We start from the raw sequence: 18,261 nt of genomic DNA on the forward strand, positions 1-18,261 counted from the left end.
ATGTTTTTGTACGAAGCTTCCCCTACATGAAGAAGCCTCCCATTGGAGGTCAAACTGACACCAACTTGTGGCCTTTCAAAAAGCTACCCAGGCTTTAAAAATGTGTGTTTGTACCACTGCATTGTAATGTTTACTACCGGTGGATTTGTATAGTTTCAAAGTTTACTCTGTTATGTTTCTGTGAATGTATACTATTCGGAGCCATATAATTGCAATAGTATGTAAATACAACAGACAGACAAACTGAACTAAAATCAATCAAGCCACTATGGATTGCTTTAGTCTGATGCATGGGTGTCAAACTCGCGGTGTCACATTGCTGTTACATGACATTTCATGATGTTTTTTTCCCCTGCATGGAGCTGAGTGGGCGTGTCCTGTGCATGACACATCTGGCCCGTGAGCCACCAGTTTGACACTCCTGGTCTAATGTGTCAACAGAAGGGTAGGATTCCTGAAAGCAGATGTTCCATCCTGGCATTGATCCAGATCCCAGCCTGTTTCACGTTACTAAGCTGCTGTATTATATCTTCATGTTATGCCATAGATCTACAAGGATCTGGGTCTACGTGCAAATCATCACTGATGCTGCACCATCTTTCACAAATCATGTAGGAAAGACCCACCCTCTCCTTAGCTTTGCTTCTATTAAGCAATACCTTTTTACATTTAAATTGCTTTGTTTAGTTTCCATTAAGGCAGTGAAAAATGGTTATATGTCTTAGTCTCCACTGAACCCATTGGAATGGAGAGCAGGCAAATTTTCTTGGCAGATCAAAGCATCTGATTCAGTCTTTCAGTGCTAAAATTGGGAAACATCCCTTCAATTATAACAGGTGACATTTGATCTGTTTTGATATCCAGCACAGCTTTTAGCATGGGTATTATGGCAGAGGAGTTTAAAGTAACATAAACAATATTTTCTATGTTATAAAGAGCCTGAAGGGGACGCAGTGGCTAAGATGCTGAGCTTGTCAATCAGAAAGGTTGGCAGTTTGACGGTTCGAATCCCAAGCACCACATAATGAAGTGAGCTCCCGTTATGTGTCCCAGCTTCTGCCAAGCAGTTCGAAAGCATGTAAAAAATGCAAGTAGAAAAATAGGAACCACTTTGGTGGGAAGGTAATAGCATTCCATGCGCCTTTGGTGTTTAGTCATGCCCGCCACATGATCATGGAGACATCTTCAGACAGCGCTGGTTCTTCGGCTTTGAAACAGAGATGACCACCACCACCCCTAGAGTCAGGAATGACTATCACATATTTTCGAGGGGAACCTTTACCTTTACCTAAGGAGCCTGACTATCTTTTCCTATGCTTTTCATAGGAAGGCACACTTTTAGTTATAATATCTATGACTTAGGTGGGTGTTGAATTCTTCATGAATTAATTTTCCTAAGTGGTTCAAGATCCTGCAAATAGTGAAGGAGCAAGGAGGAGATTTATTCTTGTTCATAATGGACCCTGATCATTATTGTGTGCGTAAGACTTAGGCTGACTTATCTTCCTTATATGGGATAGATTTTTTGAATGAGTTTAAGGCTTTCATAATATGAAAATAAATTTAATTGTATTTGATGAATTGATTGATGAAGTACTAAGAGGGGAAATGATTAATGGGACCACGGGTCTTATTGAAAATAATTACAGAATATAAAAATCCCATATACTGTATATTTTTCAAAAAAAAGGAAAACACCACTGCCTCTATTTGAATATAACAGATATATCTGAAGAAAATAACTGTTGCTCAGTATTAAAATAAAATTATGTAGCAAACCTGATCTCAATAGAATTGTTAAAAGTAGCTTAAATTTGTTTTGAATGTTTGCCTTAAGGACAGTTAGGGAAAGATACTACAGTAATTCCAAACCATTATTTGTTGCAGATATAAACATGGCTGGAGAACCGAAGCCCAACAGACCCAAAGGACTAAAGAGAACAGCATCTGCCTTGTACAGGTAGGGTTGCTGAGGATTTTACCAGGGCTATTCACCACACTGTATTTAATTATGCATGATGGCAGCCTATCAGAGTCTGCTATCCTAGGCTGCAGCCATCAGAATTCTTCAGTAGCCTAGTGACAAATAGGCCTGATATCTTGTGCCCCTCAGAATTGTTGAAGGCATACATGGAAAGCATGTAAGCCTAGACTTTTGGCAAATAAATGGGTGCTTGAGCAAGGTTTATAGTTCATGCGGTTGGAAAATGGGTGTTTGAGCAAGGTCATGCATGCAGTTGGCAAAGGCAATGAAGTTCAGACAGCAGCAAGTGGCATGTAGCAGGCGTTTGCAAACAAAAAATTAGGAGAAGGGAATGAATGAGGGAAAGGAGTAAGCAAAAAGTAGGACTTTATGACAACTGAAGGGCAATTAGTGTCAGAAGGATGATGCTATCAATGCAACTGAGAGAAAGCAATGGAAAAGTAATATGAGAGACATAGAATTCTAAATTTATTAAGAAAGGTAGAAGGAAGTGGAAAGTGTTGAGGTGCCAAGGTGGCGCAGTGGTTAAATGCAGCACTGCAGGCTACTGCTAGATCAGCAGGTCAGCGGTTCAAATCTCACCGGCTCAGGGTTGACTCAGCGGCTCAGGGTTGACTCAGCCTTCCATCCTTCCGAGGTGGGTAAAATGAGGACCCAGATTGTTGGGGGCAATATGCTGACTCTCTGTAAACCGCTTAGAGAGGCCTGAAAGGCCTATGAAGCGGTATATAAGTCTACTGCTATTGCTATGTTGGAGAAGGTGATGGCAGAAAAGAGATTGGAATAGATTGTTTATCTGGAAATAGATTGAACATTATAGAAGATGACACAGTCCCAGGCAGCAAGCAAAATGAGAAATCAGATGAGGTAGAACTTAGCAGAGACTTTAAGAAATAAGCAACAGAGCCTAGCATCATTGAAAAGTGACAAGCAGAAATCTGAGGCTTCAGGAAGCTGATTTGGATCATAAGACAACAGTAGTAGAGAAGCATGTAAATACAGGTAAAACTCAAAAAATTAGAATATGGTGCAAAAGTTCATTTATTTCAATAATGCAACTTAAAAGGTAAAACTAATATATGAGATAGACTCATTACATGCAAAGTAAGATAGTTCAAGCTGTGATTTGTCATAATTGCGATGATTATGGCTTACAGCTCATGAAAACCCCAAATCCACAATCTCAGAAAATTAGAATATTGTGAATAGGTGCAATATTCTAGGCTCAAAGTGTCCCACTCTAATCAGCTAATTAAGCCATAACACCAGCAAAGGGTTCCTGAGCCTTTAAATGGTCTCTCAGTCTGGTTCAGTAGGAATCACAATCATGGGAAAGACTGCTGACCTGACAGTTGTGCAGAAAACCATCATTGACACCCTCCATAAGGAGGGAAAGCCTCAAAAGGTAATTGCAAAAGAAGTTGAATGTTCCCAAAGTGCTGAATCAAAGCACATCAATAGAAAGTTATGTGGAAGGGAAAAGTGTGGAAGAAAAAGGTGCACAAGCAGCAGGGATGACCGCAGCCTGCAGAGGATTGTCACGAAAAGGCCATTCAAAAGTGTTGGGGGCTTTGACAAGGAGTAGACTGCGGCTGTAGTCAGTGCATCAAGAGCTACCACATACAGACGGATCCTGGACATGGGCTTCAAATGTCGTATTCCTCTTGTCAAGCCGCTCCTGAACAACAAACAACGTCAGAAGTATCTTACCTGGGCTAAAGAAAAACAGACCTGGTCTGTTGCTCAGTGGTCCAAAGTCCTCTTTTCTGATGAGAGCAATTTTTGCAACTCATTTGGAAACCAAGGACCCAGAGTATGGAGGAAGAATGAAGAGACACACACTGCAAGATGCTTGAAGTCCGGTGTGAAGTTTCCACAGTCTGTGTTGATTTGGGGAGCCATGTCATCTGCTGGTGTTGGTCCACTGTGCTTCATTAAGTCCAGGGTCAACACAGCCATCTACCAGGAGATTTTGGAGCACTTCATGCTTCCTTCAGCAGATGAGCTTTATGGGGATGCTGACTCCATTTTCCAGCAGGACTTGGCACCTGCCCACACTTCCAAAAGCACCAAAACCTGGTTCAATGATCCTGGGGTTACTGTGCTTGATTGGCCAGCAAACTTGCCTGACCTGAACCCCATGGAGAATCTATGGGGCATTGCCAAGATAAAGATGAGAGACATGAGACTGAACAATGCAGAAGAGCTGAAGGCTGCTATTGAAACATCCTGGTCTTCCATAACACCTCAGCAGTGCCACAGGCTGATAGCTTCCATGTTACACCGCATTGAGGCAGTAATTGCTGCAAAAGGGGCCCAAACCAAGTACTGAGTACATATGCATGCTTATACTTTTCAGAGGTCCGATATTGTTCTATGTACAATCCTTGTTTTATTGATTGCATGTAATATTCTAATTGTGGATTTGGGGTTTTAATGAGCTGTAAGCCATAATCATCCCAATTATGACAAATCACAACTTGAACTATCTTGCTTTGCATGTAATGAGTCTATCTCATATATTAGTTTCACCTTTTGAGTTGAATTACTGAAATAAATGAACTTTTGCACGATATTCTAATTTTTCGAGTAGATAAGTCAGCCAGCCAACTCTTGTTCTCTCCAAGTATGTAATATTACAAGTGAAATATAATTCAAGGAAGCAGTAAGCCATGGAAGGGAATAAGAGTGATGAATAGCAAAGAAGACCTGATGATGGTAACCACAAGAAAGGATAAGCCAAAACATTAAATTAAATGACTGAATCATCTTGTCTTTCCATCACAACTTTTTCCCATCTGATGTCTTCAAGATACTAAAGCAAATGTCAAGCTAGCTGGGAATTCTGAGAATTGAAGTTTAACTGATATAGAAAAAGCAGTATACATATATTTGCATACCTTGGTTTTGGTATCTATTACAGAATAGAGAATTACCTGTTAATGTGATTGTGATGATAATTATACAGATTGGTTATAAACTAAGAAGTAGATTTTTGGCTGGGTTCTGCCCAATTTTGGTTTTTGCATAATGATAGCCAAGTAAAAAACTAAATTACCTTTAACCCAATTCCAGCTACATCACAGTTCATGTAAAAACATTTACTGAGGTTTTCATCCTTTGCTCATCACTGTTACTAAACAGCAGTCTTGTCAATAACTTTTTTCCATTTTGCTCTTTCATCCTATTTATCACTTCAGATAAATATTAGTTGCTCCTCCAGGCAGCTCTACCAAAGGAAAAAGTTCTGAAGATTAAAGGGAAGGCATGTTCTGCCTTGTTTTTATCATCCTTGGGCTTTTTCCTCAGCCCAGGAGGATGTTTGGCTTCATCCTTGTTATATTCTCTTCACCCAGCTAGATAGACACATCAAACACTTCCATTACTAAAGGCTGAATAAAATGTAATCATGTGTAATAACAAATAATATGGCAAATTGGGGCACTTACACAAGTATAGGTTTTACTCACTTTTTAGCAGATTTCATGAACATATTAGCACAACGCACTTGCTATAGCCATAGCAACAGGACAAAATGTTTAATGGTATCTAGTACTTCTGTTAAGATACTTATTTAGCTGTGGGCACATTATACATAATTGCTCTGATCTCTATTTGTTTTGTGATTTAATTTAACTTTACAGTGCCCTACTGAAATTTTAGAGTAAAAGACAATATAGATCTAAAGTAACGCATTACATGGAACAGGTAATGTTCTGGATGATTTGCATGGATACTTCAGAATTTCCCGATATTCTGAATCCTGTGATTCTAGATGAATAGAAAGGGTGGATTTTTTCTGAACAAATCCATTCTTGTTCCTACTGCATTAAAGTGATAGTCATTGTTTTAAGACTCATGGGTCAATTAATGTCATCTGTGTCTAACAATTGTAATTTTACTAATTGCATTAGGTTTTATGTCATCTTTGATTAAGAGTGGCATAATAGTAAATGTAAATTGATTGTACTAGTGAATTTTATGGAACAATATAGGAAACTTTGCCTCAGCCCTTTGATAAGTCCGAGACCTGGTCAAAAAAATCTATGCAGAAAGATCTTATAAAACTATGCTGGATGGATTCTAATCAAATATCTACAACTGGAAATTTCATATCTAGCCAGATGGAGTAACCTCAAATTAAGCACAGCATGGTTAGGCTAAAATGAACCTGGATGGGGGGAAAAGCTGATCTCCTACAAATGAATCCCTTAGTGCCTAATGTACCATTAAGGAGCCTAGATGAATTCATTCTTCTGAAGTCCATTGTGAACCAGCCTGATCTGCCAGATGAATTACAGACTGGGAAAAGTTATTCACTGCCTTATGCCCTCTCAATGCAACTTTTAGCAACAATATGGAAAAAACCAAATAAAAATATTTGGAATACTAAGAGGAATGTGAGGGATAGTGGCTATCTTTAGAGATAATATATTTTCAGTTATACCTTTGCATCCAAGTTGAAATGAAAATCTTCTTGCGCACATTTTTTTTAAAAAAATTGCAAAACAGTCAGAAAAATATTTATGGTTAGGGTTGATTTCTCTATCTCTAGTTAGGGTTAGTAAGTTAGTACTACAGTTTTAAGCATATTATTTTGGAAGTTAGGTCCAAAATATTTATTTGCATTCCTAGAATCATAATTCAGCTAACAAATTATATTCAATCTTCTCAAGATGGTGGATTGTATTTGTCCCAGGAGAATCTATTGGCAGCCATTATGAGACATCCAGTGAAGAAGAAGCATCTAAGTAAAACAGATGGTACTGGGTGAGGATGCTGATTGTTTCTCAGACATCTCTTCTTCTCCTATATGAATAGAATCAAGATCACGTGAAGTGTTAATACATGTTAATATAAGTGTTTATAATGCCTTGGTAAGGCCATACTTGGAATACTGCACCCAGTTTTGGTCACCACAATGTAAAAAAGATGTTGAGACTCTAGAAAGAGTGCAGAGAAATGCAACAAAGATGATTAGGGGAATGGAGGCTAAAACATATGAAGAATAGTTGCAAGAACTGGGTATGTCTAGTTTAATGAAAAGAAGACTAGGGGAGACATGATAGCAGTGTTCCAATATCTCAGGGGTTGCCACAAAGAAGAGTGAGTCGAGCTATTCTCCAAAGCACCTGAAGGTAGGACAAGAAGCAACGGATGGAAACTAATCAAGGAGAGAAGCAACCTAGAACTAAGAAGAAATTTTCTGACAGTTAGAACAATTAATCAGTGGAAAAACTTGCCTCCAGAAGTTGTGAATGCTCCAATACTGGAAGTTTTTAAGAAGATATTGGATAGCCATTTGTCTGAAGTGGTGTAGGGTTTCCTGCCTAAGCAGGGGGTTGGACTAGAAGACATCCAAGGTCCCTTCCAACTCTGTTATTCTGTTCTGTTCTGATCCTTCTCCAGCTCTTCTAAGTAACAGGCTGCCACAGAAGAGAAAAGTGGCTCTTATCAGAGTTCTGATCTGATTTCTCACCGTAGGGACTTTGCAATTAATCTGAGGTCACAAAGCATTAGCCTAAAGGTGGCATGCAGCTCTAAGGCTACATGATGATCATTTCTGTCTCAATAGGTAATAAGAGTTAGATTATACCAGTAACAGCAGATAAATCTTCCCTATCTTTCCCCTCCCTTCCCTTCCCCATTCAGGCAGCATCATACATCCATTCTCTCTTCTATTCACCGTCTCTCACTGTGTTCTAAATAAATGCATACTCAGACTCCATTTTCCCATCACTCATTTCCCATTCTTTTCCTCTGTCTCTTACACACTTTGGGTGGATTTTCATACTATCAAAAACACTAATTCCAGGCTAACGCAACTTGATTTCAATGTTTGCTTAACAAGTTGTATCCAAATATATCAACCAAGTTACTGTGCAGCTAAAAATGTTGAGCTGGCTTATTCCAAGATACTCCCCACAATAATCTGTAGAGGTTCTCAGTCATCCAGGTCATGGCTTCCCCAAAGGTGCTTTTCAGGAGGCAACTGGCCTTTTTTTTTCTTTTGAAGATTTTCACTTCTTGGATGAGAATCAGCCATGGGATTCACATAGGTTTTACCACCAGTTCGCAAATGTGAGCATGTGTGCACATGCGCACACCTTCCATGAATGCTTGCGGCCTTCCACACATGCACTTTGCTCACATGTGCAGCATGTACGTACGTGTGCAGTAGCAAAAACGAGGCTACATAGGACATTTTGGAGCCAGGGCAGGTGGGCAGGCCCACCCGCAATTTGCCGCTATCGGTCCAAGCAAACCGGTCCAAACTGGCTGAATACCGCCTCTGATTAGAAGTGAAATGTCTTCAAAAGAAAAAACAAAGTCCAGTTGCCTCCTGAAAAAGCACCTTTAGGACTCCCCACAATACTAATTATGTGCCATCAAACCAGTGGTGGGTTCCGGATCCCGTTGCAACCGGTACGGTACGTATTTACCACCAGCGATGCTCCGTGACGCCTCCGTGATGCTCCAGCTGCTTGGTGGAACATCGCGCAGGCACTATATGCTCCGTGCGTATAAGCCCTGAAAACTTCAAATACTGGTAAGGAGTGCGGGCAGGCAGGTGGGCCCTCCGGAGCACCGTACCAGAATGGCACCCACCCATACCGGGGCATCAAACTGTTGTTGACTCTTATCATCAAAAACTTTATGGTTACATCCTTACTGCCAACCTGTGGAAGATCAAATTATCCAACCCATTTTAGTTTATCAGGTATGTTGTATGAATCCAGCCAGCGAGCACAAACCACAGAATAAGTCTGTTATTCTTAGGGATATTTTGACCACACTGATTTGCCCCAGTCTCTTATTTGAAATACTCAAGATCTCATGGACCGGAAATTCATCAGACTTATATGGAAATTCTCTGAAGTATTAGACCATTGGGTGAGGATAACAGATGAAGTTGTCAGGCTATTCCCAATCTTTTGAGTGCAAACAAATTGACCAACCCTGTTTCAAGGAACTGCACTTGTTCTATTTGTCATGTCATTCTGTGAGGCTCTGGCAGGAAATCGATTTCTCTGATGCCCCTACTTCATTTTTTGATACTGTCTCAAAGTAGGAGTAACCAGAAAGCAATTATAGGAATTTAGCTAAGAGGAACTCTGTCAGCAAAAAAAAAGGAAGCAAGCATTACTCATTTGTCAAATGGTAGTTAACAAGAAAGGAGATGTTCCCTCCCCACAAGGGTCAGCATCAAAGAGACCAGCAGCCAGGAATCTTATTCAGAGCTCAGATGGGGGGGGGGAGAAGGAGGGGGGTATTTCTTAGATATTTCAACTATTGAAGAATTAAAGAATAAATAGCAGCAATTATTTGTGGCTATCTGAAGACTTAGACCTTCTTCCCTTTGGTAATACCCTCCTCCTTATAGACTCAGTAGGGTGGCAGCTTCTAAAAGTGGACCTTAACTTTGGAAAGGAATGCAAGGCTCGCTAGCCTAGATGGGAAGGATCTGTAGCCCTACACATTGACTGAGGTAAATAGAAGGTAGACAAATTAGGCTGTGTAAAGTACTCTGTTCTCCCTTGAGACATATTATCTTAGTCCACATTGTTAAAATAATCTGATTCAAAGTAATGAACAAAGTTGTTCGTTTATTTTTCTGTCTTGAATTTTGTCCTGGCATGTACAATGTTTGCTCTGACATGTACAGAGTCTCTTTTGAACATCCAGGTAGAAGCTAGATGACTGCCCTGAAATACCACCTGGAAGGGGAGTTTTACTTGGAAAGAAAATTTTGAAGCTATGTTGAAGTTTGCGTGCAAAGTTGCACAAAGCCTTAAAATAAACTAATAGCATGGAAAAAGAACAGCTGAACAAATATGGCACAGCAGTCCCTGGAAATACAATACAGGATATTTTGGGGCATGATTGTCTTTATTATAACAATGATAAACTTCATCCGACTTGTCTGGAAAGGAATTTGAACACTAAGAATAGCAAACAAGCAATGTACAGCCTGCAAGACACTTTTTGTTTCCTTAACAAATGATCTTTAGACCTATGTACCTATAGCAATCTATGAGGCTCTAACACATTCTGATATTTCTCAATGGTTTAAATGGAGGAAGGAATATCTTCTTCTTGAAAATATGGATAAACCTACTATCTGAAAAGGGTGGTTCAGTGGCTAAGATGCTGAGTTTGTCAATCAGAAAGGTAGGCAGTTTGGCGGTTCGAATCTCTAGCGCCATGTAACGGAGTGAGCTCCCATTACTTGTCCCAGCTTCTGCCAACCTAGCAGTTTGAAAGCATGTAAAAAATGCAACTAGAAAAGTAGGAACGATCTTTGGTGGGAAGGTAACAGCGTTCTGTGCGCCTTTGGCTTTTAGTCATGCTGGCCACATGACCACGAAGATGTCTTCAGACAGTGCTGGCTCCTCAGCTTCGAAATGGAGATGAGCACCGCCCCTAGAGTCAGGAACGACTCGCACATATGTGCGAGGGGAACCTTTACCTTTACCTTGCTATCTGAAAAAAATTACATAGACCAACAGAAGGCAATACGTGTTCGTTTTTATCCTAATTGGGACTTGTAATGGTTTGGTAGCCAGGTCTTATTTTATAATTTCAAGCCTCATCTCAGGAATTGAACTCATGAGCCATTGCATGACTATTACAATATTATTAATTTTAGAAAGTATCTAGATCCTAACACTTTGCACTGCTGCAAGAAGAGATAAATAGGCAGAAATGTACACACATAATCTATATTGTCGAAGCTTTCAGAGTTGAAACATACAGATGTTATATTACATGATGGCACCAAATATATCAATTTTAACTGAGAATATTCTGTCATTTGGACTTGGCATGTTGGATGAGAAGTGGGTTGGCTTGATCAGGGCTTTTCAATGTGCCCAGTTTCTTCCCTTGACTTTTTATAATACAGAAGCTGTACACTGAATACAGAAGCTGTACACTGAACACTGCTATAGTGTTAACATAGAAACACAGTGAAACTGGGGTTACTGAATTAAATCAACCAAATCTGCATGATTTGTTCACAAGCCATTATTATTATTATTATACAATTGTATCACAGCGGCCAGTTGTTTCACCGGATTTGGCATTGGTTACTAGTCGGGCCCCACCCAGGGGCCTAGGACGTCGTAACGTATTTTCTTAATATGCGTGCAGATCCAAGCAGTGCGGCTTTTTGCATTTGACTGATGGTGATTTTGTCAATTTTTAACTGTTTTAAATGTAATTCCAGTGCTTTTGGAATAGCACCCAGTGTGCCAATTACCACTGGAATTACCACTGCTGGTTTGTGCCATAGTCGTTGAATTTCGATTTTTAAGTCCTGGTATCTTGCGATTTTTTCATGTTCCTTCTCGGCGACCCTGCTATCACCTGGTATTGCGATGTCTATGATTGTGACCTTATTTTTCTCAACCAGTGTGATGTCTGGTGTATTATGCGCCAGTATTTTGTCGGTTTGTATACGGAAATCCCACAAGATCTTGACCATCTGATTTTCAGTGACTTTTTCAGGCTGATGTTCGGACTGTGTTTGTCAATGATTGGATTTCTATTTCTGACTTTCCATAGAGTTTCAAATCATCCATATATAGTAAATGTGAAATTTTTTCAGCTTCTTTGGCTGTTTGGTAGCCTAATTTCATTTTTTTAAAGATTACTGATAGTGGGATCATTGCGATGATGAAGAGAAGAGGTGAAAGTGAATCACCCTGGAAAATTCCTCGCTTGATATTAACCATTCCGTAGATCTCATTCCCTACTGCCAACTCAGTTCTCCATTGTTTCATCGCCTTTTCAGTAAAGGATGTAATATTTTTGCTAATACCAGTTGTTTCTAAGCATTTTATGATCCAACTATGTGGCAGTGAGTCAAATGCCTTTTTGTAATCAATCCAGACCATATTCAAGTTCGTTTTTCTGTTCTTAGTTCGTTTTTCTGTTGTTGTTGTTGTTATTATTATTATTATTATTATTATTATTATTATTATTATTATTATTATTATTATATGTTTTGGTTTAGTTTCATTCATGAAGTTAGCCATTGTATATAATAAACAATGGAAAAAGTGGTTATCTTTACAAAGATACCATTTCAGAGCAAAAAAAAAAATCTGAAAGTTAAGAGTAAAGCAGTTAGCATTTTATGCAAATGTAGTTGCTACAACTTTAACTGACCTTGCTAAGCATGTTGTGTGACCTAGACCAATAATTATGTGTGAATGCACATATGGTTTGTATTTAATAAAAGTTGAGCATTACAGCTAACACAGATGTGACTTTGTATAACATTTGAACAGTTTTTTTCATGAGTTATTTTCAATTTCTGTTCATTGTATTTGATTAGAATCTATCTATATCTTCTATATACGTATATAAAAATGGTTGTTTGTGTGTACGCCTTGAGCAATTTCAATGAAACTTGGTACACATATGACTTACTCTCTGGAGAAAAATACTATGGGGGGGTAAGACCAGAGGTGAGTTCCTGCCGGTATTACTACCGATTCAGTGCCCAAAATTTTTTGAACAGAACAGAAAATAAAGATGGCAGTGTCTAGGATAGAACAGGTACAGTCACGTGTCTGGCTGAGTTACTACCTATTCAGCTGAACCGGGCTGAACCGGCAGGAACCCACCTCTGGGTAAGACACCCCTAACAACCCTTGGTGTGCGTGTTCTGTTAAAATACAGCCTGTTGTGTTTTAAAATGGCTTCTACTGTACAGCGCAGTAGATTTGCCATGGTAACAGCTTCACAGTACTCCACAAGGGGGTTCCCTCTGGTAAGGGAGAAAATCCAACATTAGAAATTATGCTTCTGGGGGCATAGGGAAAACATTTTTAACTAATTTGATTGTCGCCGAAATCAGAGCTCAGGGAGAAATTGCTCTTGCCATCACCTCTTCAGGAATTGCAGTGACGTTCATGGAAGGAGGGAAGAGAGCCCATTCCATTGCCACTTGACATCGCCATTCCTGTCTAATACAGGATTGGAATAAATAAATACCCAGGCAACACTGGGTTATCAGTTAGTATAGAATAAAATCAGTAGAATGTATGCCATCAGTAGAATGAATGTTTACAGAACAGCTAAGCAAGATCAAACTTAATTAATACTTGGATGGGTCATTTTTTTAAAAATAGTCTTTATTAGTTATACATTTTTTTAAGGATAAAACATACAAATACAAATACAGTTTTAAACATACAACCCCCCCCCCCCGCGGTGACAGTCATTCACAGCCCAACTTTTTTTTCCTTCCTCATTGTTTAGTCTCTAAGCAACATCTTCTCGTTACAAAGTTCAGGGATCTATTACAATACCCATGTTCACTTTTAGTTCCCATTGTTAACAACTGCTATTTAACTTTCCCCCTTTTAAGTCCCTGCTGTTCTCCTTGTCGCCCACATATACCATAGGTTCCAGCTAAGATAATGTTCTGTTTCTCCTTTGTCCCTCAGCCAACCCGTCATTCTGTCCATTTCTGCACATTCATAGATCTTTTTAATTATGGCATCTTCCGGCGGTATGGTAGTAGATTTCCAAAATTGTGCATAGGTTATTCTTGCAGCCACAATTATATGTAGGCTCAAATACCATATATATTTACTCATGTTTTCTGGTTGTATGCTTAGTAAAAAATTCTCGGGTTTCCATTCCATGCTTGCCCCAGTAACCTCTTTTAGCCATTTTTGAATCCTTCTCCAGTATTTCGTGGCCTCAATACAAGACCACCAAATATGGTAGAATGTGCCATCCCTTCTTCCACATTTCCAACACAGTGGAGATAACCCAGGAAACATTTTGGCTAACCTCGTTGGGGGGAGGTGCCATCTATAAGCCATCTTGTATATGTTTTCTTTAAATGCTGTAGATATTGTAAGTTTAATAGTCTTACTCCATAGATCCCACCATTTGCCCATTTCAATCTCATAACCAAAGTTTCTCTCCCATGTTATTAGAAGGCTTTTATCCATCTCTTCTTTAGCATCTTGACAGGTCAAAAACTGATAAATCTTCGATAACATTTTCTTATCTCCACCAAACAAAATCTTATCTAGCCCCTGAGGGTTTAGGTAGATCCCAAACCGTACCTTATCACTTTTAAACCTATTTCTAATCTGTAAATATTCCCACCATTCCAGATTCCTGCCCTGCTGCTCTAATTCCATCTTGGTTTTCATGTTGCCATCTTCTGTCATAATGTCTTTATATGTTATGTTTCTTGTCCAATTAAATACACTGGGATGCGTTAAGGCCTCTAACGGTGCCAACCAGCACGGAACCCTAAGATAGTATTTTTTTCTCATCTTTTCCCACACCCCCATCAAAATCTTCCAAATATAATGTCCCATGAAGTACCTATGGGGGGGTATCTCTTTCTTGTTAGAGGGAGGCGTGCCATCCCTGGGGGAGGTCGTGTCCCTCTATAGCCAATAGGCGCCTTCTACTCAACGTCACCCAATCCTTCACCCATGTCATAATTGCTGCATTATAATATGCTTCCCAGTTGGGTACTCTGAAGCCTCCCCGTTCTTTACGTTTTTGCAACATTTGGGCTTTGATTTGTGCTTTCTTGCCTTGCCATATAAATTGAGCCACTATTTTCTCCAAAGGATTTTAAAAAAAAATTGTCCAATTTAGTTGGTGCCGTTTGAAACCAAAACAAAAATTTCGGTAGTACATGTGTCTTAACTGTCGCAATCCTGCCCATCAAAGATAGTTGTTTACCACTCCAATTAGTCATGTCCTTAGTACCTGTTGTAGTAATTTCATATAGTTATCTACTTTGATAGAGGAACATCTCTCCGTGAGCCAAATTTCCAAGTATTGTATTTTATGGACCATGTTAATCCCTAGCAGGCTTTGTACTTCCCTTTTCTGGTTCAAAGTCATATTCTTAATTAACAGTTTTGTCTTCTCTTTATTTATACATAGCCCCGCTATCATACCATACTCCTCTATTTTACATAGAAGTTGTATCCCAGAAGCCATAGGATCCTCCAGAATAAAAACAAGGTCGTCAGCAAAAGCCTGGACCCCTTGGATGGGTCATTTGTAGGCTAGGCAAAAAAAAATCAAAACAGCTTCCTGGAAAATGGCTGTGGCAAATAACTTGTTTGTAGTTATCCATGGAACCATCAAGAACTGAGCTCAATCCAAGGGAGATTGCGCACTATTATTTTTAACAGTCTGTGAAAGGTAAATTGCTTGTTTGAATAGGTCCCAATTTGGGGCTTTGGGGAGATAGCTTTTTTCACAATAAAAATAATGCTGCAAGAACAAGGCTAAATCATTTTTTCCTCTTTATAATCTAACTGCAGCTTGAAGTAAGCTACTTCAGGGAAAAATATGCTATGCAAATTGTATGTTTAAATAAACAGCCTGCAAATGTTTGTCACAAATTAATAAAGAAAATCAGATCTTTAATATATATGCAATCTCATTTCATGGCATTCTAGGATATGAAATTGATAAAAACTAGAAGAAATAGGAATGAGAATACATAGTCTGTGCAGAAACCACATAGAACATAGGGCAGCCTCTAGTTCAATACCTATCTGAAATGTTAGAAACTCCTGCAGTTCAGTGCAGTCAATACTGAACTGGAAAGAACAAAAAGAAATTGCAGGATGGGACTTCCAATATATTCAGAAAAAAATCAGCATCCTTCCTCAAAGCTCTTGATTGAAAAAAATAAATGAACAGGTGGTATAAGGCCATTTGCAGATCCCAAAAATTTGCTGCTAGGATTGATTGAAATAGAATTTAAGGACAATTATTTCTATCTACCAATAATATTTTATTATTTCTTCCATCTAAGAAGGTCAGGATATAATTGTGAGACTATCCTATTTTATTGTAATAGCCACCCACTGGTACTAATTTAATGATTAGGTTTATGCACACCAGGGATGGGTTGCTGTCAGTTTTACTACCAGTTCACAATACGTGGGTGCTGTTCAATGAAAATTGTTCTTTAGGCATGCACAGAACAATTTACTGTGAACTGTACACACACAGTCACTAAAAACCAAAATGGCGGTGGCCCAGCAGTGGCGAGGGAACCGGTTTGGGGACATGGCAGGCCTGGGTCACTGCTGATTCTGTGACCCAGTCCTGAATTCCACTACCAATTTGGCTGAACCGGGCCGAATCGGGAGCAACCCACCTCTGATGCACCCTAAACCCTGTTTTCCTATGGTTTATAGGAGAAGTAAGAGTTGACTGAATTTGCTCAATACCCAAAGCCAAAACCAAATAAACCATATTATAATGGAAAAACATGTGAACCCAATGCACTAAAGTCACCAACTGAGTCCTCTTTTATTCAACCCAGCTTTTTTTATCAATGAAGGACTATAACAAAACTCAAAAATAATAGTTATGAGTAAAATAAGAGGGTTAAGAATGGTGAAATCCAAATGAAATACAATAGAAGGGGAAATAATATAAGGTGAGCGGTATCGATTGATAATTGCTATTAGAAAGAACAGGAAGCTCCTGTTCGTATTGTATTGTGTAAATGTGGTGTACGTCTAAGTTTTGTGTGTGTGTATTTTACATGTTTGTTAATAAAAAATAATTTTAAAAAAAATTTAACCCAGCTTTATACAGAAGACTCTGCACTCGTCAACCATAGAGTGCTTGCTTTGATGGAGATACTGAGCTTTAAATCTCTCTTGGCCTTTATTGTCTTGAAATGTCATGTTCGTGTCACCAAGCCAAAGGTGTCAAGCTAAAATTAAAATTTTCACTTTTAAGCTGACCTTTCCAACAAATGTGTTCCTAACTACACTTCTTTTTACTAGGAAATGTCAGAGCTTTCAATGTCTATGATTTGCCAGCTGGATTTCTGTTTGAAGTTTTCTTCTAGGAAGGGTTGCAATAATATACTTTCATTACTGTGTATAAAATATCCTTCTTGGAAGAGAAATAGAAATGGTGGCCTATTAAGTCACCCACTGGCACTGACACAGTAGTTATAGCATCTGAACCAATTCTTGACAGGTGCTATAGCTAAAATATACAAACCCATAATGGTGGAAGAGCAAGCTGCTTAGAAAAAATTTCAGGCTCCTCTGCAGCCTGCCTCCCCTTTGAAGGCTCTCTACAGCCTCAGCAGGGCAGCATTGGCTACGAAGCAGCAACCTTGAAACAGGTGTGAGAAGCTCTGCTGCCACATGTTCCCGTCTCTTATTGTTTTGACCATTTAGTGGTGTTGGACTCTTGAGAACTTTATAGGCAAGTGCTCTCTGTGCTACCCTGTCAAACACAGCATCTTTCAATTGTTGGAGGTTCAACATGTATGTATTTGCATTTGTAACACTTATAGGTATAAGTGATGTCTAAGAGATATAAACAACTATTATCCAATTCAATGCTTTTGTAGCTCTTTTGAGTCTAGGTCAATCTAATTGCATACAATTTTAAGGAAGAACCTGTGATATCCCAATCTACTATTTTTTTGGCTAGATCAGAATTCCCATCTGCTACCTAGTTATCTTTTAGTAACCAAACAATAATTCAGGTCACACATAAATCCGTGGATTTTGAATAAGCATTATGAGATTGGTTCACCTGTCACAGAGTGAAAAATGTGCAGATTGTATATATTTGTACAATTTGTATGTTTTGTATTGTATGTGAGCCAAATGAAGTTTTGCCAGCTGAGATTCTGCATGTCATTGTAACATTGATAAGAATCTGTGTCATAATGAAAATCCATTGGTTGTTTGTTTTTGATTACGTGTTTTTTTGTAGATGCTGCCAAATGCCTTGTTGTGTCCTAAAACAAACACAACAGTAAATCTGAGTTCTTTGTGATATAGTTTTACTTATCTGAATATATATTATCCAGAACTCCTGTTTTCCTTCCAGATCTATGAGAATGAATTCTGTTACTTTACAGACGTTGCTACAAAAAAGTAATTGGTGAAGCATAGTACTAATCCTATTCTTTTTTGTTTTATTTTTGAAAGCAGTGGCTATGACTTTGACTATGATTACTACAGAGATGACTTCTATGACAGGTGAGCAAATAAGAGAAGACGACGGCTGTCACATTGATTGCTTTTTACTTTTATTTTAAATAGAGTGAACATAAGGGAGCATTTTCATAATGCTTGCGCAAAGCAAATTTAGATTGCTTATATTTTCTACCCTGCCATGGTTTTATGTGAATGGCTTCTTCACTTTTCTAAATATGTTGCTTTTGGCTCTATGGATGCAAAGATTTCTTTAAATGACTGAAAACTTGGATACAGATAGTCCTTGAC

General features: G+C 38.8%; 1 protein-coding gene across 4 annotated transcripts in view; it reads left to right on the forward strand.

Annotated features, from left to right (window-relative positions):
* Nucleotides 1-18,261, forward strand: part of RALY (RALY heterogeneous nuclear ribonucleoprotein) — a 270,649-nt gene that overhangs the window by 237,674 nt on the left and 14,714 nt on the right. For 3 of the 4 annotated variants that reach the window (XM_087720328.1, XM_087720329.1, XM_087720327.1), the window contains 2 exons: nt 1,888-1,960; nt 17,965-18,015. In XM_087720328.1, the coding sequence (XP_087576454.1) occupies nt 1,888-1,960; nt 17,965-18,015 (124 nt within the window). The remainder of the gene's footprint in view (nt 1-1,887; nt 1,961-17,964; nt 18,016-18,261) is intronic. The other variant, XM_087720330.1, reaches the window with a different exon arrangement.

The sequence above is a fragment of the Thamnophis sirtalis genome, unplaced genomic scaffold, assembly GCF_051295495.1.
Source record: "Thamnophis sirtalis isolate CommonGarterSnake01/CBP01778 unplaced genomic scaffold, rThaSir2_p1.2 scaffold_7, whole genome shotgun sequence".
Lineage (NCBI taxonomy): Eukaryota > Metazoa > Chordata > Lepidosauria > Squamata > Natricidae > Thamnophis > Thamnophis sirtalis.